The 25,509-nt window shown below is 49.3% G+C and overlaps 5 protein-coding genes across 5 annotated transcripts; 3 read left to right on the top strand and 2 right to left on the bottom strand.

Moving 5' to 3' along the window:
* Positions 1-760: 760 nt before the first annotated feature.
* Positions 761-4,581, bottom strand: F5147DRAFT_726188 (uncharacterized protein). The gene is made up of 10 exons (XM_041439161.1): positions 4,173-4,581; positions 4,021-4,115; positions 3,484-3,955; positions 3,380-3,434; positions 2,589-3,331; positions 2,400-2,528; positions 2,079-2,344; positions 1,836-2,031; positions 1,231-1,779; positions 761-1,180 (listed from the first exon to the last, which is right to left on the bottom strand). Exons 1-10 carry the CDS (start codon positions 4,362-4,364, stop codon positions 926-928), a joined length of 2,952 nt encoding a protein of 983 aa, XP_041285834.1. The 5' UTR covers positions 4,365-4,581; the 3' UTR covers positions 761-925.
* Positions 4,582-4,614: 33 nt separating this feature from the next.
* On the bottom strand, positions 4,615-5,411 carry F5147DRAFT_726185 (uncharacterized protein). Its single transcript, XM_041439160.1, has 4 exons — positions 5,248-5,411; positions 4,947-5,194; positions 4,823-4,897; positions 4,615-4,773 (listed from the first exon to the last, which is right to left on the bottom strand). The coding sequence occupies exons 1-4, from the start codon at positions 5,374-5,376 to the stop codon at positions 4,692-4,694; spliced, it is 534 nt and encodes a 177-aa protein (XP_041285833.1). The 5' UTR covers positions 5,377-5,411; the 3' UTR covers positions 4,615-4,691.
* A 3,334-nt stretch (positions 5,412-8,745) lies between these two features.
* On the top strand, positions 8,746-10,446 carry F5147DRAFT_658473 (uncharacterized protein; the record flags this gene model as incomplete). Its single annotated transcript, XM_041434445.1, has 2 exons — positions 8,746-8,788; positions 8,843-10,446. 2 exons carry the CDS (start codon positions 8,746-8,748, stop codon positions 10,444-10,446), a joined length of 1,647 nt encoding a protein of 548 aa, XP_041285832.1.
* Positions 10,447-13,088: 2,642 nt separating this feature from the next.
* On the top strand, positions 13,089-14,792 carry F5147DRAFT_658472 (uncharacterized protein; the record flags this gene model as incomplete). Its single annotated transcript, XM_041434444.1, has 2 exons — positions 13,089-13,131; positions 13,189-14,792. 2 exons carry the CDS (start codon positions 13,089-13,091, stop codon positions 14,790-14,792), a joined length of 1,647 nt encoding a protein of 548 aa, XP_041285831.1.
* A 2,085-nt stretch (positions 14,793-16,877) lies between these two features.
* F5147DRAFT_658471 (uncharacterized protein) lies at positions 16,878-17,904 on the top strand (the record flags this gene model as incomplete). Its single annotated transcript, XM_041434443.1, has 3 exons — positions 16,878-17,214; positions 17,264-17,499; positions 17,551-17,904. 3 exons carry the CDS (start codon positions 16,878-16,880, stop codon positions 17,902-17,904), a joined length of 927 nt encoding a protein of 308 aa, XP_041285830.1.
* Positions 17,905-25,509: the final 7,605 nt, after the last annotated feature.

Below are 25,509 nucleotides of genomic sequence, written 5' to 3'. Positions count from 1 at the left end.
ACAGACCATACTGAGCTGATGGTTGGGACTGCTATTCCTGTCGCGGTAGTCAGCTAAGAAGTACTAGGGTCCATACACTGCAAGTTTGGATATGGGCTGGGACATCCAGCTCATATCATAACTCTCAGTAAGCCTGGATGCACGCGATGAGGTGGAACCATAGCTTCAAGCAGTGGTTGTGGTAATGGACTGATCTTCTAAAGAGTTCTCTGAGGATGATGGTCGCGATCGTCTTCCTCTGCAGGAAAAATAAGATCACAGATAGAGCAACTAAAGCAAACCTACCGTTTCACATTCGTCGAGCGGGTCTCTTGGTGCAGCCTAAACTTGTATCGAGTCAGTTGTGTTGATAAGTGCAACACAGGTCAAAGGCACAAGCGATAAAGGTCGTACAGAACTCATGGTTGAAACTTAACATAGCGTACAGTCTGAGATCTGAGCGAGAGCAGACGCATAATTTATGCTATATGATCGTAGTAACTACCTCCGGCACGACCGGCACCTATCAAATTTCAAACTCCTCGCCCGGCCCTGCCACACCACTCCGAGATCGACCAGCCTGGCTACACCACTCGAGCCTATCTGTGGTAGTATACGCCAGGCTGGTCACGAGCCTAGCTTATAGCGTGATTTGATGACTTGAGGCTGAGAAAATGAACGACGGTAGGCGCTAACACATTTGACAGCCTAGTTTGGGATGACTCAAGGGGAGAAATCGTAAATCTTATGATAACCTGACCTTGCGGAGTGAACGCACTCATGGACAGTGAGATTTATCATGATACATTCCAGCCCAACCAAGCACATTCATTACAACACGTTTCAGTACTCTACATTCTCCTCCTCCACTAACTATGGACCTCACTTACGAATATCTTGATAAATCAAAGTGTTCCCTGCGAAAAACTAGCGTACGTATGTGAACTTATCTACTTTGTTGGTAAGGAGCGGTGTGTTGGTATCCGGAATATTGGGGCACGGATTGATGGTTCGTACCATGCATCTGAGAGAAGGGAACCGAGGGGCTTGAAGAGGATCCAGGATAGTAGGGTTGCTGTTGTGAGGTGTATGAAGAAGGCGGGACAACCGCGTTCATGCTGTAAGACGCATCACTCCGTGAATAGCTAGAGGGTTGCCACCGGTGTTGGGGCTGCACCTGGATGTGGGGGGATGGATGGGTCTTAAAATGAGTTAGAATATGGTTTTTGGGACTGAAGATATTCAAGTCACCTGGAAGGACCCGGGGTATTGACTCACTCCAGTGACTGGAGATGTAGGCTGCGGATAACGAGTCTGCTGGGTTATGGGAACAGGCTCTTGAATGGAGTAAGATGGACGTGATGTCGAAAATCCTCCTTGCTGCGGCTGATAGTGAGCAAAAGTGACGCCAGGAGTACGGGGAGCTTGAGTATAAGACTGAGAAGCCATGCCAGATGACCTTATGTCAGATTGGTGTTCGTAGCTGTATCTCCCACTTGTCGCGCCGGCAGTGTAGTAGCTTCCGTTGGGATAGCGGTCATGGGAGTAATTCTGCTGGTTGCTATAGTAGGGCTGCGTTCCGACTGAACCGTACACCGCTTTCAGATCGGTTGGTGTTGGCAATTGGCTACTGCTAAACGAAGAAGCCCTAGAACCCGACAAGCGACATTTTCTGCAGATGAAGTCCTCGGCATCCCAGTTACGTTTCGGGCGACCTGCAGTGACGTCTCGTTGATCATGGCACCCAATATGCTGCCACTTCAAACATCGACCACAGCACATGATGGGAACGCCGTCATCCTACAATTATCACAAAATGTGAAGCGGCCAGAATGCGAGATGAAAAAGAGACAAACCCGGTTGATCCCTTGTCTACCGCAGACTTCGCAATCCAGCTCCCAGTCTTCGGCTGGTGTCCGCGATCCACTGCTAGCAGCGCCTGATCCATTCACGGGAACAGGAACAGACAATATTGGAAACTTGCCCATCTGACCATGCGGTATGGCAGACGAGGAAGGTTCTTGGCTCACGACATTGATAGGCGCGTTGGCGCTAGCGAGGCGTTTAGAATATACAGGGTATGCACAAAGTATTCATACCTGGTGTCAGCTTCAAGCTCTCCAGCTTGTTTGGCTTCTCGCTCCTTTCTGCGTTGTTCTCTAGCATTCTCCCTCTTAATTCTGTCCGCTTCCTCTTTCTGTCGACGCGTTTCAGCCCTCCGAGCTCGACTCATCTTCTCATCTTCCTCTGCGCGCTTCTTAGCAGCAAGTAATTCTTGCTCCTTCTCACTTTCCTTGATAGCAATACGAGATGAGCGCTTGCGATGTACGACCGCTTCTTCTTTGCGCTTCTTCTTCTCCACCTCCTAAAATTACATTAGCATCGATGCTTCCCAAGGTCAAATGGAGCGGGATGCATACCCTCAGCTCGGCGGTTATTACCGGGACGATGGTTTGTGTCAATACCTTATACAGCGACTTCTCAGCATAGTGTGTGGCTTTCTCAAATTGCTCGGGGAAGTGCTCCCACTCTTCGAGAGTGATACAGATCTGTTCACGATGAAGGAGGGGATATGAATTGATTTAACTAATTGCTCATAAATAACTCACCGTCTCCCATTCGATAAAACCTTCGGGAAGAGATGGAAGCTCGTTGTCTTCTTCATCAACATCAATCTTGCCATTTGGTTTATCGGGAACCGGTACGGATTCCGCTTCAGATTCTTCATCTTTAACGTCTGGTTCTTCATCCTCTTCTGCATCGGCTTCTTCTTGGGCGTCCCCCTCATTTGTGTCATCGTCTTCGCTAAGCTCCGTGAGATCGCTGACCGAGTCATCATCACTCTCAAGCCCCGTTTTCAGCCTCGCCTTAGCTTTGGGTGGCGTCTTCTCCTCTCCCTCCGTTCCATCATGCACGCTAGGAGAAAGCCATTCGTCTGGCACCTCTTGCCACTCGTCGTCTGCCAAGTTTCCGCGCAGCCGCGCACTCACGCGGATCCCGGAAGGCCGGCGTGGAGTCAGAGGTCTGGCACTAGTAGACTTGCTCCGAGCCATCTGGCGCTGGAATTCAGCGAGGTCCTTGGCCTGAGCATCAAGCTTCTGATTCGCACGTGATTTAGCGGCGCGAGTACCGCGCGAACCGGGTGGGCTCGAGTTTTGGGCTTGTGCTTGATTGCGCCGACGGGATGCTCTGGCAGGTGTTGTGGGTGGAGGTGTGGGCTCTGGTTCTGGGTCGACTCGCTGGCGTTTGTTGAAAGACTTTTTGCCACTGGATTTCGATGCGTTGGGGTTTGTGTGCCGCTTGCGTTTGAGTGTCTGACGTGGAGGTTCACGTTGAATCCACAAACGGTCGGCTAAACCTAGGTTAAGGCTGGGCAACGAGATGAAAAAATGGCACACACCACCTATGAGCCAGTAAGCATTACTCTTGGCGTCATATCCTATTGGCTCTATATGCTATAAAGACTGGTCAGTAAGTTGGAGAATGAAGCGGGCATGGTATTACCCATTCGGCATTCTCGTCGTCGTCTTTCATCTGAGTACGTAGACGATTAGGGTTATGGAATTGCCATTCCATAAGAGTGTGTAAGGACTCCAGTTTCTTCACTGTAGGAAGGTCGAGCCAATCAATCTGCTGGTGTAGCTGCTCGGAGTCCTGTAAGGCCTCTGAGGAAGACCCAGCGACTTCATCCTTCGATTCATCGATCTTAGTTTCCTCTGACTTGACCTCGACCGCATCCGCTGAATCGTCTGGGACAGCATCGCCGTCAGCAGACGCTCCGTCTTCGTGCACCATGCTTTTATTTGCTTGCTCTTGGGCCAACTGTTCTCCGGTTTCAGATGGGTATGGGGGAACTGTGGATGCGCGCGAGGACTCTGCGACATTGGTGTATATTTGCTGAATTGGTCCTATGGGATTTACATCTGGGTCCCGTCTCATATATTGCTTTCGTAAAGCAGTTTGCCAGTTATCAGCGCTGATGAATCGACATTCGTCAGATAAAAGGATTTAGACCACAGCATACGATGGAGGGAAGCTTACGATATTTTTCTGTCCTGCGTTAACGTGACGAGCAATCTTGTCATGATGCGAGACAAAACGCGGTTGGTAGAGTATGCGAGGTCATTTTCGATGTCCTGTGATAGTTTGAAAGATAAGATGGTGTTCCAGAGGCAGAGAGAATCGGTACTCACGATCAAGGTCACGTCACTCATGGCAAAGAGAGTATTAAATGTGAAGAAGAACTGGCTGAAAGCAGCCCATTTCCAGTGTCGCCTGAGTTGAAGGATATTGGGATCTGCATCGGAGGCAGGAAGTTGAAAAGAGACTGAAGGTGCTTGTGGAGTGACAGAGGATGTAAGGCGAGCAGAAGTGCGGCGAGGCATGCGCGCAGCTGAGTTAGGGCTTTATAAAAAGGTCGGAGATCCTTCGGCAGTTCAGGCGATGTTCAATGCACAACCTGTCCGGCGATTATTGGAAGGATGCTTAGAACCAAGTTCAGGCTGAAATTAGTTGTTGGTGATTTCCGTCGCCGTTACTGACGATGAGCACGACGTTTAGCAGAACAACGCAGCCTGAGGAGTCCAAGTTGGACGAATAATAGTAAACTTGAGTTCTCAACTTGGACGAATCAACGAATCGGAAACCCCCTGGGAATTTTACTTCTGATAATAATATTTGGACACAGATTTATAGGAAAATAATAATAATAACTAAGGCACATGCTGCTTTGCTTTTTTCTTTATCCTTGCCTTTGTAGTCTTGGACAGTCGTCGTATTTGTGGTGTCTGGTATCTGCAAGCTTGTCAGGTCGAACAAAAATCTGCGCATAACCGTTACTCACGTCATGTCATGCATTCCTGCAAGAGCCTTCCTGCACAGCGTGACTTTCATATAGGGCGCAAGCGTGAGCGTAGGGCTATCTTTTTATCAGCCTGAGTGCCATCATCCATACGCAAAATACGCACTGTTTTTTACCTTCCAAAGCTCTTGCTATGGTACTCGTTCGATCTTCCCCTTCTGCAGCGATCTCGCCACGTTGCTCCCATTGTAGTGCATTGTACTGATGCAGCCCTGTCAGCTGTCCTGCCGACACATCCAAGGTTTTCAAATATTCACGCTTCAGGATCTCCACGACTGAAATCAACCGAGGGATGGTAGATTGTGCAACATCGGCCGGGGAAGTGTGCAGCGTCAATGGCTTGTCAGGATTTTCCTGAACCCATGTTCTGTTAGATGAACAGTCAACGGAAGAGCCACAGAACCAACCTGGAAAAAGTCCAATCCGTGCTTGACCCAGCATCTGATTTTGCCCTGCCTTGTTATTCGTATCGAATCCGATGGCGGGGCCGCAGGTTGCGGATCAGTCATGACCATGACCATCTCCTCGCCGTTCATGACAACTAGAGGCGTGAGAATCTGCGCCCATTGAACTATCGTGAATATCTAAATTGTCCTACAAAATACTGCATGAACGTTGTGTAAGGCGTATACCTCGACCATCCGATTCGTTATAGTTTTGTCTACTCATCTCAAAGCGTTAACGTTCGCTGGACACTGAGTACTAAATAATCACGAACGTGCGACCTGATCCTTTCAGTTGGGATACTTTCGTGGTGTAGTACTCGCATGTCACTCGTTGTCTACTCGAGCAAAGTCATCTACACGAGTTTGGTGTCTGTTTGAGTGCGAGTCGACTTGCGGTACCTTCTAACATTTTTCAAATCCTTCTGCACCTCAACGCATTATCAACTAAACCTCAGTGCAACATCGGCAAGATGGAGTACGGTACAGCGGCTCATCCACTGAGTCACTTGTGCAAGCATGTTCACTTGTCGATTCCGAATGAATGTCTCACAGGTATGTCTACCAGTGCTTACATACATCCGCTTCCGAGTCAATACCAGTATGAGTGCTAATATGTAAATGAGGCATATATATGGCGGACACCGCAAGGTTTCATTTATCACAGGGGTTTTCAAGTACTAATACCTGGTGTTCGACTGTCCGTGCTCAAGTACTAGGAGGTCGTAGAAGTCCTGCGGGTGATACGGCAACTCCCCATCCTTGGCAAGAGTAAGAGCACTCAAGTTCAAGTCCTTTTGCAGTTTACAGTGAATGCAACGTCAATTTAACCAATGTCAAGCTGAAAGCACAGGTCATCTAACTCACCCGTGCAGACATGTACGTCACGAATCGTAGCCGGTAGATTCGTCAAGCCTAGGTGGGTGAGAGGTGACTCTGTGCTTGCATCCACTTTAACACTCGTCGCCCGCAGTCAAACCATGTACAGGGAAGTCAGTCGTTCCTTTTATATTCCTCGATACCAGTGCCAGTGCCAATCTGAAAACGAGGCCTGTATATGGCGGTCACCACAGAGTTTCATTCTTAGATATTCTCGAATATTTGACTGTTGAAGGCGCGTTTGCATCGAATGCGTTGCTGGGAGACTAACACGGCTCTCGTCCTCACGAGCGGGGAAAGGAAACCAGTGTTGACGACAATCTGGGGGAACACAATCACCAACGAAAGAAAACTAAAAATTGCACATGAGGTCCAGAGCGTGAACCAGTAACATGCCATAGAGTAAAATGCATTAGTTGCCGTGTGCCCTGGGTGTGGTGTCCCATCAATATTTTAATACAAAAGGCCCCTAGAGATCGTTCTGGGCCCTGTAGATCTCGCGATGTGTGCTATACACGCGGGATAATGAAAGTACAGTAAAATAGACTTATCTAGAGAATTAACCGCGAGAGTACCAGACGGATATTCATTGGAGCGGGTTTTCTGTGCACATAAGTTATGTATAACGGGCGTTGGGTTGATGCCAAGAAGCAACGCCACGCCAGCCTGTGGCAGTGTGACAAGAGAGGGTGAGAGCCATCAAGAACCCCAGATAAGCTGCACCAGTCGGGTAACAATTGGATTATAAGAAGAATATAACTCAGGACACATAAGATTGACGACATAACTATAGAGTACTCTCCTCGTCAACTTCAAATCCTATTGACCACACCCTGTCTAGTAGGCCAGCATGATATGTTGATGAGTGTACTTAATGGAGCAAGAACAGCATATATTGCTGTGACAGAATTCAAGACACCGGACCAGACAACACAAACACCGACGATGCCAGGGCACACGAGGATGATGCCAGTAGTCAATGTCGATGTGTTGTCACTTGTCCAGACTACAATGCGCGTATTCGGGACGTAGAGAAAGGACCATTAGTAGGAAGGCCATTCGGGATCGTGGCTCCAGTTGCTGTGTCACCACATGACAGGGGAGTTGCAGGCAGTGCAGCTGATGGCATCAGTATCTGGAACGTCGACACGCAGAAGATACTTGATCCAGTACAAGCACTGGATGCAGCGAACGAAATCAGATCCGTGCTGTAGCAACGCGAGATGAGCCAAGGATATATAAAGAGCCTACATAAATTGGGTTATGGACAAAACCAAGCTCTACTGACGACACACCAGATTGATGACGGCAGCACAGGGCACACTCGTCAACTTCAAACGTTACTGACGTCCATCTTCCTGTCTAGCCACATGTCAGGATTGCTCAATGTAGGAAAACAAGCATATCTTACTGTGAAAAGGCGCTCGATGCCGGCACAAATAACCCAGCCGGCGCTGACACAAACGATGCGAGTCCACACCATGGCAGTGACGGCAGTCGCGTTCTTCAAAGACAGTCGACGGATCGTCACATCTTCAGCGGATAAAACCCTGCGGATCTGGGACGTGGAGAAAAGAGCATTTGTAGGAGGACCATTTGAGGGACACATTGACTTCGTGTTGTCAGTCGCTGTATCGCCAGACGAGAGAAGAATTGCGAGCGGTGGAGGAGATGGGGCCATCATCATCTGGGGTGTCGAGAGTAAGAAAATGCTATTCAACAAACCGCGGGTGAAACATGCAAGCCGAGTGTCCTCGGTGTGCTTCTCCCCCGATGGAAAGAGACTTGCAAGCGGGTCATGGGATAGTGCAGTAATTATATGGGATGTGGAGAGTGGCGCCGTCCTCTCAACACTAAAGTGTCCGAGCTCGGTGGATTGTGTCGCCTTCAGCCCAGATGGGCTCAAATTAGCATGCGGAACATGGCGCAACATTCGGGTTTGGAGCACCGATAACGCCGAGCTCCTTCTCGGGATCGACGCTCATGAAGAATTCGTTCTTAGTGTTGTATGGTCGCCTGACGGCCAGCAACTTATCTCTGCATCAGCGGACAAAACAATCAAGTTTTGGGACTCGTCGAATGGGGCACAAATCGGTCAACCTTGCACTTCCTACATTCGGTCACTTGCCAATTCTTCCGATGGCTCCTTCATTGCCACTGCATCAGGAGATAAGACTGTGCGTCTGTGGAGCACAAAGTCATACCAACAGATAGGACAAGCACTCGAACACACCGCATTGGTTTTCTGCGTTGCAATTTCTCCCAGTGGAGAACTGCTTGCGAGTGGAGACAAGTATGGAAATCTTCAACTCTGGTCCATCGAGAACACACTTTCCGCAGCATTAGGGACGGATTCCTCATACTTGGCGCATCGAAGTAAGGTCAAGTTAGACCAAAAGCTCTATGCGGAGGCCCTTTCGGACGCAGAAAAGGTGCGGACGATATCCGTTGTTGTTCTCACATTTGTGATCATGTTCGTAGGTTGTTGAGCTTAACTCTTCATCTTATCTCGGGTACGAATTGAAGCACACAGCGCTTCGTGGATCACAGCGTTATGATGATGCATTCGAGGCCTTCAAAATCATGCTCTCCAAGTTGGATGATGCACCCGACCCACAAATACGACGTAAGCTCCGCAGAACTCGAGTGCCGACCTGAAGATGACTTACATTTTCTACAGAACTACGCCAACAATTCATTGGTCCATCTGAAGTAGAAGATGCTATTCGACGAGCCATTCACACCCAACTGGAAAATGCCCCACTTCGTCTGATCAACACCTCTACTGGACGTTTGTGCAATCGAGATGCGCAGATCAATGCATTCACGGAGAGCACAGAGTACAAAGAGCTTCTACATTCGTTGGTGATGCATGCTCCCCTCCAAAGGGAACCCATCAAAGAAGCAGTCGCGAAGTACTTCAGTTGGGTCATGTTATCTCATAGGTGGGAAAGGAACGAGCTGCTGCTGCAAGATATTCAGGGCAGGGACATATATGACTTGGATGCCGTTGGGACTGTGGTGAAGTTGCAGAAGTTCTGCAAAGTCGCACGTGATATGGGGCATCATTGGGCGTGGAGCGATACATGCTGCATCGACCAGAACAACAATGTTGAGGTCCAGCAATCAGTCAACACCATGTTCGTCTGGTATCACCATTCAGTGCTCACCATCATCTACCTATCGGACGTGCCTCCTTCGTCAAAGTCTGGCGCGCTCGCAAACAGCATCTGGAACACGCGAGGATGGACCGTTCAAGAGTTCCTTGCTCCAAAGATTGTTCTCTTCTACCAAGCAGATTGGACCCCATATCTCGACGACCGCTCACGCAACCACAAGCAGTCTGTCGTTATCATGAGGGAGTTGGAGCGTTCAACGGGCATAAATGCGCGGGCGCTCGTCGACTTCCATCCCGGGACAAGAGATGCACGAGAGAAACTTCGATGGGCGTCAAACCGTGACACCACGAGGGAGGAAGACATCGCCTACTCTTTGTTTGGCATCTTTGATGTCCACCTCCCTGTTATCTACGGAGAGAGAAGACAAAAGGCGCTCGGACGACTCTTGCAGGAGATTATAGCCCATTCGGGCGACATTTCGGCCCTTGACTGGGTGGGACAATCGTCGAACTTCAACAGCTGTCTCCCAGCTGAGATTTCATCATACAAGGCTCTGCCATGCATGCTGCCATCTGTATCTGAACACGACATGCAGGTATTGGTCTCCAGGCTGCGGAACAATATTGTCGCTGTGAAGTCTGCTTCGAAACTGTATACCCTCCTGGAGAATCTTAGCGTTCCTCGTTTTGCTCATGGCAGATTGCAATTGCCTTGCATCGCATTTCCTCTCACCGAAGTCAGGCAGAGTGCCGGTGGAGACGGGGACAAATGTTTCACATATGAAGTCAAGGCAGATGGGCTACAAGACCTGCAGGTCAGAACGGAAGACAGGCTTGTTCAATTCTCGCCTGCAAGGCGTACTCGCCAGACATTCCTGCTCGTCCGTCCGTGGAATCGATATGATCTCGGGCTGATTAATTTTGCAGACGAGACGCAGAGCGTACAAGATTGGCCCGAGCCCGAGTCTCCTGGACACAACGAGCAAACTACGCGAGAGTTGAGGCTGATCGTTCGGCTCGGACAGCCTTTTGGCGGACTTTTGCTTGCGCAGCAGTGGGGTGGGGAGTATAAGAGAATTGCTTCGGATAACAATATTATCGCGCAAGTGAGGGACATGACTTGTGTTGATAACATCAAGGACATCAGGATGCTAGAGATATTATAGCTACTGAGAATATGAATATGTGACGCATTTTCGCTCACATCTTAACAGCACCTGCATGCAAAAATACCTGTAGAACTTTGAATCGTTTAGTATTTGGCCTCACCTAGGGCGCAACCCCCAACCATAACAGGGCGGATTTTCCGCACTGCGGAAAATCTGAAGTTCCTTCGGATGGTTATTGAATGTGGTGCCGCAGCGCTGCTTCATAACGTCTCGAAACCTCGCCTGAAGCTCTTGTTGAAGCACTAGTGCCACGAGTTTGGATGAGTATAGCTTGGTGTCCGTCCGTGAAACCACGGAGAATTCCTTTGGGTCTGACAGCTAAAATAACTACCTACCTACCAAACTCGCTACTAGGCTATATGAGCAGGATATGCTGTACTTCTGAGTTCGAGAAATTGATAGGACCTTCACCTCTTAGGCCCCATTTGAAGCGACTTAGCTGTGATATATATGCACTGAAAATAGTATCTGGAAGGTTTGATTAATGAGGGTATGTGCAACATTAATATTACTTCAGTTGGGAGTTGTAAGGCTGTCTACGGTCCTGCTTGCCATGACAAGTAAGGTATTCTCTTCCAAAGCTTCAAATGCACGTACTCATGTGGCTTCATCGCCAGAAATAGTTGTACAGTTGGCCATCGCAAGGATGAGCTTATGTACAAGTTCGAGTTCGCTGTCGACCTGATCAGTGCCAAGAGTGCCTTGCATTTCCCGTACCCACTCGACCTTGCCCAATCGCCACGAAGAGCGGAGTGACACGGTCCTTCATTTGTCTAGAATGCATAAGATTGACAACATAACCGTAAAGCACACTCCTCGTCAACTTCAAATGCTACTGACCATCCATCTCCCTGTCTAGTAGGCCAGCATAACACGTTGGCGAGTGTACCTGATGCAACAAAAACACCGTAACTTGCTGTGAGAGGATTTGCAATACTGGGGCAGACAACACAACTGATGCGGACGATTCCAGGGCACTCGAGAATGATGTCGACGGTCGCGTTCTTCAAAGACAGTCGATTGATTGTAGCTGGTTGGGACCGCATTGCATACATCTGGCACTTAGAGAAAGGAGCCATTGGTAGGAAGGCCATTCGGGGTCATGACTCCAGTCGCTGTATCACCAGACGACAGGCGAGTTGCGAGCAGGGCGGCTGATGACATCATGATTTGGGATGTCAACGAAAGTACTTGGTCCGTTACAGGCGCTACGGAAGGAGCTAAATGAAATACATGTTGTAGCAACGTGTATGGGCCAAGGATATATAAAGAGCCGACATGGATTGGGTTATGGGCAGAAGTCCTGCAGCTGCAGCTCCATTTGCGACGCACAAGATTGACGACAGCAGTACAGAGTACGTTCCTCGTCAATTTCAAACGCTACTGACCGTCCATCTTCCTATCTAGCGACATGTCAGGATTGTTCCATGTAGGAAATCTTTCTGTGAGAAGACGAAGGACGCTGGCGCAGACAAGAGAGCTGGTGCCAACACAAACGACGCGAATGCACACAAGCTCAGTGAAGGCGCTCGCGTTCTTCAAAAATGGTCGATGGATCGTCACTGCTTCAATGGATAAAACCCTACGAATCTGGGACATGGAGAAAAGAGGATTCATCGGAGGGCCATTCCAGGGACATAGTGACATAGTGACATCAGTTACTGTATCGCCAGACGATAGGCGAATTGCGAGTTCCGGAGGAGATGGAGCCATCATCATCTGGGACGTCGAGAGCAAGGAGATGCTATTCAAACCGCTCGTGAAGCATACACGCCGGGTGTCCTCGGTGTGCTTCTCCCCCGATGGAAAGAGACTTGCAAGCGGGTCATGGGATAGCACAGTTATCATATGGGATGCAGAGACCGGCGCTGCCCTCTCAACACTCAAGAGTTGGGATTGGGTGTGGTGTGTCGCCTTCAGTCCGGATGGGCTAAAATTAGCATCCGGCGGAGCGCAAGGTACCATTCGGGTTTGGCACACCGGCAACACCGAGCTTCTATTCCAGATCAACTTGAACGCTCACAGCTTCTCTGTTGAAAGCGTTGTGTGGTCGCCTGACGGCCAGCAACTCATCTCTGCATCATATAACAAAACCATCAAGTTTTGGGACTCGTCGAATGGGACCCAGATCGGTCAACCTTGCACTGGTCACACTTCCCGCATCACATCGCTTGCCATTTCGTTAGATGGCTCCTTCATTACCACTGCCTCGCATGATAAGACTGTGCGCATATGGAGCACAAAGTCACACCAGCAGATAGGAAAGGCACTCGAACACACCACTTGGGTGTCCTGCGTTGCAATTTCTCCCAGTGGAGAACTGCTCGCGAGTGGAGACTTTGATGGGAATCTTCAACTTTGGTCCATCGAGAACACGCTTTCCGCAACATTTGGACTGGATTCATCGTACGATTTATATTTTGCGCACCGCAGTAAGGCGAGGTTGGGCCAAAAGCTCTACGTGGAGGCCCTTTCGGATGCGGAAAAGGTGCGGATGACATCTGTCGTTGTTTTAACATTTACGATGATGTTCGAAGGTCATCGAATTTAACCCTTCGTCTTATCTCGGATACGAATTGAAGCACGCAGCACTTCACGGAGCCCAGCGCTATGATGATGCATTTGAAGCCTTCACAATCATGCTCTCCAAGTTGGATAATGCATCTGACCCACGGATACGACGTAAGCCTCAAACAACTCAAGCGCCAACTTGAAGATGACTCGTGTTTTTTTTTGCAGAGCTACGCCAGAAATACGTCAGTCCGTCTGAAGTAGAAGATGCTATTCGACGAACCATTCACGCCCAGCTGGACAATGCCCCACTTCGTCAAATCAACACCTCGACTGGGCGTTTGTGCAATCGAGATGCGCAGATCAAAGTATTCATGGAGAGTACAGAGTACAAAGAGCTTTTTCATTCTTTGGTGATGCATTCGCCCCTCCAAAGGAAACCCATTAAAGAAGCGGTCGCAAAGTACTTCAGCTGGGTCATGTTGTCTCATAGGTGGGAAAGGAAGGAGCCACTACTGCACGACATTCAGGACAAGAACATATATGACTTGGATCCTGTCGGGACCGTGGTGAAGTTGCAGAAGTTCTGCAAAGTCGCTCGCGATGCAGGGCATCGTTGGGCATGGAGCGATACATGCTGCATCGATCAGAATAATAATATTGAGGTCCAGCAATCAGTGAACTCCATGTTCATCTGGTATCACCACTCAGCGCTCACTATCGTCTACCTGTCGGATGTGCCTCCTTCGTCACAGTCGGGCGCGCTAGCAAACAGCACTTGGAACACGCGAGGATGGACCGTTCAGGAGTTCCTTGCTCCAAAAATTGTTCTCTTCTACCAAGCAGATTGGACCCCATATCTCGACGACCGCTCACGCAACCACAAGCAGTCTGCCGCTATCATGAGGGAGTTGGAGCGTTCGACCGGCATAAATGCACGGGCGCTCGTCGACTTTCGTCCGGGGACGAGAGATGCCCGAGAGAAACTCCGATGGGCGTCGACGCGTGTCACTACATTGCAGGAAGATATCGCGTATTCGCTGTTTGGGATATTTGGCGTCCACCTTCCTGTAATCTACGGAGAGAAAAGACAGAACGCGCTCGGACGTCTCTTACAGGAGATTATAGCCCATTCGTGCGACATCGCAGCCTTGGACTGGGTGGGACAATCGTCCGACTTCAACAGTTGCCTGCCAGCCGATATTTCCTCATACAGGGCTCCGTCCTGTACACTGCCATTTCTATCCGAAGACAGGATGCAGATGTCAGTCTCCACGCTGCGAAACAACATTGTGGCTGTGGAGTCAGCTTCGAGACTGTATACTCTCCTGGAGAATCTTAGCATTCCTCGTTTTGCTCATGGCAGACTTCAATTGCCTTGCATCGCATTTCCTCTCACCGAAGTCAGGCGGAGTGCCGGTGAAGACGGTGACAAATGTTTCACATATGAAGTCAAGGCACACGGGCTACAAGACCTGCAGGTCACAACGGAAGACAGGCTTGTTCAATTCTCGCCTGCAAGGCGTACTCGGCAGTCATTCCTGCTCGTCCGTCCGTGGAATCGGTATGATCTCGGGCTGATTAACTTTGCAGACAAGACGCAGAGCGTACAAGATTGGCCCGAGCCCGAGTCTCCTGGATACAACGAGCCGACTACGCGAGAGTTGAGGCTGATCGTTCGGCTCGGACAGCCTTTTGGCGGACTTTTGCTAGCGCAGCAGTGGGGTGGGGAGTATAAGAGAATCGCTTCGGACAACAAAATCATCGCGCAAGTGAAGGACATGACTTCTGTTGATGACGTGATGGACGTCAGGATGTTAGAGATATTGTGACCAATTTTCGTTTACGTTTACATCTTGACAGCACCTGCATGCAGAAACACCTGTAAAACTTTGATCCGTATAGTTTTAATGGCCTAAACCATGCACAACCCTCAACCATAACTTCACTACGGGTTTTCCGCACCCGTGGAAAACCCCAAGTTCCTTCGGATGCATTCTTGAATGTGGCTTCGTCTCGAAACTTGAAACTCCGCTTGAAGCTCTTGTTGACTGCAGCAAGGCGGAACTTCAAGATCGCATGGACTTCGGTGTTGCCGATATATTATGACGTGATGTCTTTAAAGTTGTTGCAGGTAAACGGCTTCATGACATGAATCCGAAAGTTATGTTCACCAGCGGCATTATTTATTCGCAGCTGAGTCCGTGCTGAAGGTAGCAATCGAGCGCTTCCCACAGACTCCAGCACTAGTGCCACGAGTTTGGATGAGGACAGCTCGGAGTGTGTGCGTGAATCTACGGCGAACTCCTTTCCGACGGCTAAAGTAATGAACTAGTTGATCTTCTACCAAACTCGCTATGTGGGCAGAAAAGGCTGTACCTCTAAGTTTGAGAAATTTCTTCATTGATAAGACCTTTTCTATGTAGAATCTCTGCCATTAAGATGATAACCATATTACGGGGCAACGCACTTCACCTTAGTCCCGATTCGAAACGACTCGGCTGTGATGTTATATCTAGAAGATATGATTGAGGGCAACAGTAATATTACTCAGTAGTGTGCGTGTCCGAACACGGGCTTGTGAAAAAGAAGACGAGCCTATTTGAGCCATGCATGCATATGCTTATTGAGGCAGGCTCATGATATCCTAATGCCTCACTTCTTTCCAAATTGATCGTCGCCCAAAAGTATTATGAGGCAACGTACCTCCTAGTCCCCATTTAAATGACTCGGTTGTGATATATCCGCTACAGATACCTAGAAAGGCATCAACATTAATACCGCTTCAGTCATAATGCGTGTCCGAACACAAGCGAAGAAGACGAGCCTGTTCGAGCCATCGAGTAGACCGAAGACGCTCAGGGTCGTCGTTTCTTGGTCGCCAAATATGGAAAAACTTTATTTTAAATGAATGAATACCGTATCCAGCCATCATTCAAAAGGTAAGTCATCTCTTCATGAGGTGATCAATTGAAAATTTGTTCCCTTTTCAGGGAACCTCAGCAGGCCTTAATCAAGCTATGATCAAGTGACGTTGACTCGTACACCCAATCACTGACTAATTATTATAGTACATATCCTGGTTAGGATGTCACGACGCAAGTACTACAGTACATATCCCAATAATGCATACGGTCGGGAGCCTGAAAATGCCATGCATTACCATGGATATGCACAATGCTGGATGTCACACACTGTGACACCGTGTGACCTTGTTATAACCACAGTAGATAGTACATCAATTACTTGGTAAAATATTGATCTAACGACGCCTGCTTTGCATTCTGTAGCTCCTCCCATCACAACTGACCACAATAACTACAGAGTTGCTCTAAGGCTAAGCGAGGATTACAGCATGCGGTCTCAATGCGCTGACATAATGCACTCAATTCTATGTTGTTGCCGTCGTCGTTGTCATCAGATTCAATCTCAATAGGCTTAGCAGTTTCCTGAGTAGGTTTATTGACAACTTTGCTTGGATTGAGACATTGTAAAGACTTTTGTGATATCTTATCTAGCATATTTTGCTGCTTATATTCACACATAGAACAATGCAGCCCCCATTAATAGTACCCAGACAATGCATATTACCCTCAAAAGTTCATGCATTATTCAGTATAAAGTTTTTAGTGCATAATGGCTGCGCCCATGATGGGACCCTGCCAAAGTCGATGCATTATCTAGGATATGCATTACTGGGATATGCATTATTGGGATATGTACTGTATATGCTATCCGATTCGGCGACTAACTTGCAGCATTCTTAAGGCAGCAATTTTTCGCATTCATTCTCATTACCATCGCCTCCCAGAGCTAAAGAGATACCAATACCAGCTCTCAAAAGGTGTGCTATGATCGCGACTGCTACTACCTTTCATTAATCGCGTGGCTGCATAGACGTGTCCTTGTCCATTATCATGGCTCACATGCAGGATTGGCCGCTGCAAGTCAGCAGCCCTGAGACTAAACTTGTCCCTCTACAGGAGCCGACCGGCAATGAAAGCAACCTCCAGCCTGCAACCGGGATAGCGCCATCTCACACTCTCATTACACTTTCTACACTGCCAACAATACCAGTTCCCCGTCCTACAGCAGTCTTTTTATCAGCAGAGGTGGTAGAGCTCGTAAAGAATGAAGCCTGTGTACGAATGGTTAGGATCATCCTCAACGAAACGTTCTTCCCTGCCAATGAAGCAACTCTCAACACAATGGCCGAAAAAGCACTCGACGAGGCGATCACTCAAAGTTCAAATGGTACTATCCCTTTGATATATACTTTTTCCTCAACTCACGGATAAAAAAGCAGTAGACCTCAAGAAATGGAAGATGCAATTGGAGGGTCAACACGAAATAAGGAGGCTCAAGGGGATTCTGACAAGAATCCGAAATGAGTTTAAGGACCTCGCGCTCACCTCAGTAATCAATGCCTATTTCCTGGATCTTGCAATCAACAAGCGCGGTTCAGCGCGCGCAGCACTAAGGATTGAACGGATCCATTCGCTGCTCGCGAACAATTCGTTCCTTCATGGCTTCATGATGGTAAGTACATCCATTGCACGAGTTTCTATTACATTTGACGTTTAACTTCAGCTGATCGAGAGTGATGGCCAGCTCAGGCCATTCAACATCCCATTTGGAAGTAATGCGATCATCAATATGTTAGAAATCATCCTGTCGGAGAAGCAGTACCATTGTTTCGTTTTCTACGATGGCTCCGAAAGGTGGAAAAATTGCCTTATGAACTTAATCTCCTTTATCAGCACCACTTTTAAATGGGCACTGAGACGGTACTCAATGGGCAGATTGCCAGCTGCCGAGTTCGTGACTGCAGAAAACGCAGCTTTCTATCAAGCTGTCTCACGTCAGATGTATCAGATGAGCCCTCTTGCAATGATCTATTTTGATGGGCTGTTGGTTGATCTTCGTGATGCTTTTCGTACTTAGTCATAGCTAAGTGCTTCGTTGTAGTAGTACGTGACAAGTCGAGTTGCTATCATTTGTATATTTCCTTTCCTTTTGCTTTCGTTTGTTGCAGATTGAGTAGATAGAAATCGATGTATCTCAGGCTATCGCTGAATATACCAGCAACTGTATTTCTTCCACATCAGCGCATGTCCCTCAAATTTTGCGGCTCTGTTACGTAATGAGGCATGAGCGAAGGAACAGAGTTTAGTCTTTGTGAGAACAACAGAAGCAGCACAAACTCTTCTTCTCGTACCGCGACTGTCATTCCCTAGTAGTTGTTGTCAATGTTCTCTCCATCCTCCTTTGTTTTCTTTCTTTCACACAAGTACCTACAAGTAAACCAACACCCACAATTCTTTCATCCTTTCTCATTTAATATCGAAACCCATGCCCGGCACCGTCGTTCTACCATGGTGGAAGTAATCGTACCTCGCATAAACTCTGATCCGTCGCTCGAAGTTCAGCCGAACTTCGAATCACCTGCTTTTGCAGCATGTACTGCTGCCCTCGTAGGCTCAGGACTGACCACAGAAGCTGCCCTTGCCCAGCTCGTCAATGGTTGGACCCAAGAACGCCAAGAACGCATCGTCCTCTGGCAGCAACAGCTCGACGAAGATGCACATGCCATCCAAGAAGCCGCAGATCACGAGCGCGAAGAAAGAGAAGCCGCAGAAGCAGAAGAACGTCGCGAAACCAAGAAAAAGAAACCGAAGATCAACAACTTTAACGTCGACCTACCGGTATCAGATGTCATCATCCCACGTCCCTTGCAATTCGCGCTCCAAAAGGTCAAGAACATGGAGTTCATTGAACTCTGGTACTTCAGCCCTGATGGCTGTCGTGAGGCTCGAGACTGGAACAAGTCCTCCGCGGACGACGCTCTAGGTCTTGAAAAGATCGATGGCATCGTTGCCTTGAAATCCTTTTCTTCCTTCAAAGCCTCTAACAAAGCCTTACAGGATCACGATCTTTCCTGGAGGCAGTTTGACATGGCCAAAACCAGCTTCCTCGTCCATATCGAGAAGGCCGGTTGGCCCGACAAGCACCAGATGGTGCTTGCACTTTTCTTCACGCTCATCACAAACCACGAACACAGAATGCGCCCGCAGGGGGAAAAGACTCTTCTCCACTACACAAGCATGGTTCACAGAGATTGGCACAACCGTCTTACCCTAAATCAAGGTTTCAACATCAGATTATTCAACAATGCGCTATATAACAGCCTGTCAGATGACGTCTGGGAAGAAGAATGAGATGAAGGGATGAAAATGGTATGCATCTTCCCCCATACAAACATTGACCAACCCTAACACACACTTGATTCACTTCACCCTCTCGCGAACTCACTACCTACTCACACAACATTCGAATATGCTTTCCCCAACTCGCTCATGCTCCCTTTGCTGTCCGCTTCCCACTACACGCTCCCCTCTTCGCCTCCAACCTGCTACCAACCCATGCTACCAAACCTGCCTCGACCACAGCTGCACCCATGCTTCCCGCTTCCCACCTCCCACCACCTGCTTCCCACACAATGTTCTAACTCCACCCACAATTCGCTTCCCTCACCCGCTACCAACACTTGGATGAACTCCGCTCAACCACTTCCTGCACCCACGCTACCAAACTACTCGCCGCGTTACCCTACCTTCTCAACCCAGCTCCAGAACTCCGTTGCCCTCTCATCTTCACAGTCGAAAGGACGAACTCGGGAAAATGCCCCATCTCGTGGGAAACAAGAACCTGCGGGGGTCACTCAGTCTGAAGAACACTTCCACCCATACCGCCGTCCCTCGGGAAACCAGCAAGGGAAACAACCCAATGCCAACCAGCTTTTTCCAGCGGGCGCAGGCAAAACTGGTTCCTCCGCCTGCGCCCTTTGCTTGGGCCGTTTCCGTCACAACATCCACAAGTGCATCACCGAGCTCTTGTGGGATGGACACACCAAAACCCGCTGCACCCACAATTCAGCGGGGCACCTGGTCAACCCCGAAGGACGCGAGCTATGCTACGACTGGCAAAGACCCAATGGCTGCATCAACACCTCCCGTTCCCATGTACACGAGTGCTCAGGGTGTGGAAGCAAAGAACACGGCGCTCAAAGATGTTCTCTCAGCAAGACACTCTAACGCCCTCACCCCATACCACGCAGAAGCCTGGCACCACATTCTCATGAGTTCCAAACTTATACATAGATACAAACATATACCTAATAGTCTGCGCATGGGTTTCACCGGTAGTATACGCCCCATCACCTCTACTTACACCCCAGCTAATAATCCATCCATTCTTGAACATTGTGACGCTTTTACTGCAATTATTGAACGTGAATATGCTACCGGCAGATATATGGGCCCGCTCACCAGAACTGAGACGGAAACCCTCATTGGTCCTTTCCAAACGGCTCCCTTGTCCATCATACCCAAGCCGGGTAAACCAGGGAGATTCCGCATTGTCCAAAACCTATCCTTTCCTTCATCACCTTCCCCCCCAATCTCATCCATCAACTCATCCATCGATTCCAACCTCTACCCTTGCACGTGGGGCACCGCCGCTACCATTTGCACCCTCATCTGGCACCTTCCACCAGGATCCCAAGCAGCCGTCCGAGACGTGGCCGAAGCTTACCGAACCATACCTTTACACCCTTCCCAATGGCCGGGATTGGTGGTTCGCACAGACACCAATAGCTTCGCCATCGACACGAGCTTCTGCTTCGGTTGTTCATCAGCTGCAGGATCATACGGAGAAATGGCGGATGCGGGCACCGACGTCATGCGCTCACAAGGCATCAGCCCCATGTCCAAATGGGTCGACGACCACTTCTTCATCCGCATCCTGCGCAAATACCTCAACGAATACAACCGGCTGCGGGCAGCAAGAGCACTCATCGTCGCCAAGAACGGCGGTTGTCTTGTGGAGGGAGGTCGTCACTGGTATCGAGGATCCTCAATGCCCGACGACCGAATTGAGGAGTTCGACGAAGACTTCACCTTTCCAATCATTGACCTTTCTTCTGCTTCTCCCTGCTCCCCAGAAGACGCACGCTTCACCTACTGCTTCAACAATATCAACAGACTCTCTCGCTTTCTGGGCATCCCGTGGGAACTCGCCAAGGACATACTCTTCTCCACATGCGCCCCGTTCATCGGGTTCCTATGGGATCTGGAGACCCGCAGGGTCTCCATCCCAGAACAGAAGAAGGAGAAATACCTGGAGGCCATCCATGAGTGGGAGAAGCAACCCGCACACACCCTGCATGAAATGCAACAGCTCCACGGAAAACTCCTTCATGCGTCTTTCGTTCTCCCTGCCGGGAGAGCATACCTGGTTTCCCTCGAAGCCATGCTATCCATCTGTAGTAACCGTCCTCACATGCCTCGCACCCCCCCAAAAGACACTCCAAACGACCTCCGCTGGTGGAAAAGCACTCTCGCACAACCCAACGTCTCCCGCACCATCCCAGGACCCGTCGACGTCATCGAACCTGAAGCTTACTCAGATGCTAGCTCGGGCGTTGGCGTTGCGATCTGGATCAAGGGCTGGTGGTGAGCTTGGCGCCTTATTCCAGGGTGGGACAGAGACAATCGGGGCATTGGCTGGGCCGAAGCAGTTGGAATGGAACTCCTTGCTCGCACGCTCGCTGCTAACTGCCCAGAAAACTCATGCCTCAAGATTTACGGGGATAACCATGGCGTCGTCGAAGGATGGTGGAAGGGCCGCAGCCGGATTTGCGCCACTAATGAAGTATTCAAATGCATCCATAAGCTGTCAGCCACAACCAACTGCACCTTCCTCACTCGTTACATTCCCAGCGCGCACAACCCCGCAGACGAGCCTTCAAGGGGGAAATACCCACCAGCCAACCTCCTTCTCCCTCCAGTGCACATTCCCGCAGAAATCCAAGAGTTCCTCGTTGACTTTGACGCTCCCACTCTCCCTGCTGAACGTCTCACTGAAACGACGCGGCGCCGAACTGCCACACCCGCTCAGCCTCGCCGCGACATCAACCATCATTCCCACAACCTCAACAACGTCCTCAGACGCGAGGGGGAGGCTCTCTTCGAAGCGTCACAAACATAGCAAGTCTTTGCCACCCACGAAAACTATCAAACAGCCGTTGAAGGCTTCTTCCCCTACAGCCTATCCTGCTAACCCCGCTCTGCTCCCATCCCCATTACGCCCACATTGCGCAGCCAGAGACCGTCTACGTCTCTGGTCCCCGACGAGCTCTAACTCACTGCTGACGCACCCGAATCTCGACATCCAGCGCATACAAAACGTAATGATACACACTTGGGCCCGCAGCACTCAAGAACTGTATGGCAGCGGAATCCTCGCCTTTCACGTATTCTGCGACACGAAGTCGATTGCAGAAGCACAACGGTCCCCAGCATCTTCCGACCTCATCGCCTCATTCATTGCCACCATGGTGGGTCTATATTCTGGAAAAACGGTATCCAACTATGTACATGGTGTGCGCGCATGGCATATCTTGCACAGTCAACCCTGGACCATCAACGATGACCAAATTGTCACGCTGCTCAAAGCGGCGAACAACCTTACCCCTGCCACTTCCAAGAAGAAGAAACAACAACCATACACAATCTGTTACAAGTAACATCGGTCACATGGCCCCCCTATCATTTTCCCTTCATCCTCGCCCTCACCATCTACCGGCTCGTCCTCCTCTACCGCCTTTCCGTTGACCGGATCCTCGGGACCATTCCCGTCCCTCGCATCGCCCGCCTCTATGCACGTGCACGCACGTTCATCCTCTGATTCGACCACCAATGTGGTCCCGCACCTATGACTCGGTCTGACTCGTGCCACCAATGTGGCTTTCCTCTTTCTGTTTCCTCTGACTGCGGATTCCCGCACGTTGTATTCGTACTGTTGGTCCGTTCCAACGTTTCTCGGTCTCATTCCACATTTCGACCACCCATCACTAATCCGGCTATGTTGCCAACGCACCTATACCACTTTCGTATCCCCTTTACCCTTACCTACTGTGCGGTAGCCTTGCCCTTAACCCTCTCCACTTAGTATAAGTAGTCGGTCACCTTGTACTAGATTCTCTAACTTGAATCTACTCAATCTTCCCTGAAACATACTTCCTCTGAAGCCCCCTCAGCTTCAGTCTTTAGTATCTTTTCTTAGTCGCTCCTCACGACTAAGTCTACCTCGATCGACCTCATCGTCTGGACAAGACAGTCCTGACCTTGAGTGACTTCACAGACATCTGTCTACGAAGTCACGTGACACGCGCGTACTGTGATCACTGCCGACTCATCGTCGCCAGTCTCACTTGCTATACTGGATCCTTCCGGTTACGTCACGAACATTAGCGGACGACGCCCCTCTTAGGGCTCCGCCTAACAGATCTATTTGAGTGCGTAACACAATCAGCTTCGTCGAAGCGCTCCTGGGAAAACTTGATGCCAACAATCCACTCACCGCTGCAGTACGTGCATGCCTCGCCGTCACCTTCTACACCATGGCTCGAGCAGGTGAATTTACAGTGCCCAGCATTAACAGGTTTGACCCATCCTTGCACATCACCCGCTCAGATGTCCAACACGAAACAGACCGAAACGGTTTGCAAACGACCATGTTCCACTTACCGTGCACAAAATCTTCCCCCACAGGTGAAGATGTTTCATGCGCGCACCAGCATGGTGTCTACGACCCTGTAGCAGCTCTAGAGAATCATTACCGCATTAACGACCCTCCCGGAAATATAGCCCTCTTTTCCTACAAGCATGGGAAAGGCCATCGCGTCCTCACAAAGTCAAAATTCATCGCATGCCTCGCACAAGCCACGACAGATGCAGGCCTTGTCCCTCTGCAGGGTCATGGAATCAGAATAGGCACTACATTGGAATATCTTCTTCGCAACATCCCATTCGACGTAGTCAAAACCATGGGATGCTGGGCTAGCGACGCCTTTCAACTCTACCTTCGAAAACACGCACAGATCCTCGCACCATACCTGCAAGCCACCCCTGCACTTCATGATGAGTATCTGCGATACACAATGCCACACGTCTGCTAAGGCTTTTGTCAAAGTAAGCACCTAGTTCATCCGCTCCTACTACCTTGGGAATACGAGTTTCACTCTATGCGTCGCTGGACTCCTACTAGTGTGGGATTCGCAGCTCACTCGTCTCTTACAGGCATGCAGATCGGGACCGGGAAGCGCTGCGCGCTTTCGCCCAGATAGCTCTATTGTATTCTTACAGCTTAGGTCTTTGTCCGTCGTAGTAGAAATTCAAAATTTTGCGACCCAAACACTAAGCTTCTAACGTGAATCTCAAAGATAGTAAAACTAGTATAAAACCCAAAAATACACCAAACAAACGCGACACGATTAGTCACATGCACAAAAAGCAATTGTTCGTTCTCAGTAATATTAATGTCAACAGTCCCATACAGGTACACCAACGGGCATCACATTTGCGATGCCAACAACTCAAGTGGCGGGCCCGGACCCCACGTTCTTCAAACATCTCTCATTAAATGAAAACCGGACGAATGACTCGAAAACTAGGCCTTGGACTCACTTAGAGTAATTGAAGGAGCGATGAGGAGCTACCTTTCAGACTCAGACTCATCGCGTATTTATATGCATGAACTTGAATGAATTCTTCGGGTGTGCGAATTCAGAGCTCACATATTCCACGAGTTATTGTGCGGTGGGTTTGTACGATCGTCACTCCCTCCTGCAGAACCCAGGGTGATTCTAGTTGAGCATTCATCAACATCGCTATACATCAAGAATGTGATAGGTTCCATCCTGTTCGAAGACCCTCAGCTATGTGTCCAGCTTATGTAGGCTACGGTGCTATGGATTTACAGTGACACTTCCCTCAATATCGTTCGCATCAAGTGTCTGATGTCTGTTATCTGTTGGAAGAATAACGAGTCGTCCTATGGGCCATCTAGAATCCACCACATCACCTGTGAGATAGATTGACCTGTTGTTAACACACCCTATCAGATATTTGCAGCACATCCTCTCTTTCCCCAGCCCCGAACAACACCACTTGCAAGCTCTCGCTTTTCCGAGTAGTCACACATCTGTGCACTCCTCTTATTTGGCTCTCACCTCCCTCCACCAACTATGGCTGGCAACGTCATGTGTGTTAGATACTAACAGATGCTTCAGAATCTTCTCTGAGTGATGTCCGCACATCCTCTCTACCAGGCGTGGAACCCAAGCTAGATCCGCGAACGTGTTGTTGAGGTGCTATTTGAAGGAGGTGACGTCGACGAAAGTAGTGTTGCAGAAGTAATTCTGGATACTTTGCTCAAGGTATGCATCTAATTGCCTCCTCCCTTTATAACATCATTCACCGTGTTCGAAGGTCCTGCCTGATCTCCGTAAAACTCTGGCATCCTTTTTTATAAAATCCATTTTATTGTCTGCGGAGGGCAACACCTGATGTAGACAGTACATACTATGTGCTACTATGTTCTGGTTTGCGTACTAACATTGGTATAATTATAGACCATTGGCTCGCGCCCCGTACTGAAGTTTGGGGCGTTAGAGCATCGGAAGCCAACCTAAGGCTAACGGGGGTG

Source organism: Suillus discolor, assembly GCF_016758755.1.
Source record: "Suillus discolor strain FC423 chromosome Unknown F5147scaffold_113, whole genome shotgun sequence".
Lineage (NCBI taxonomy): Eukaryota > Fungi > Basidiomycota > Agaricomycetes > Boletales > Suillaceae > Suillus > Suillus discolor.
The sequence above is the reverse complement of the archived record's forward strand: the minus strand, read 5'-3'. Positions and strand labels throughout refer to the sequence as shown.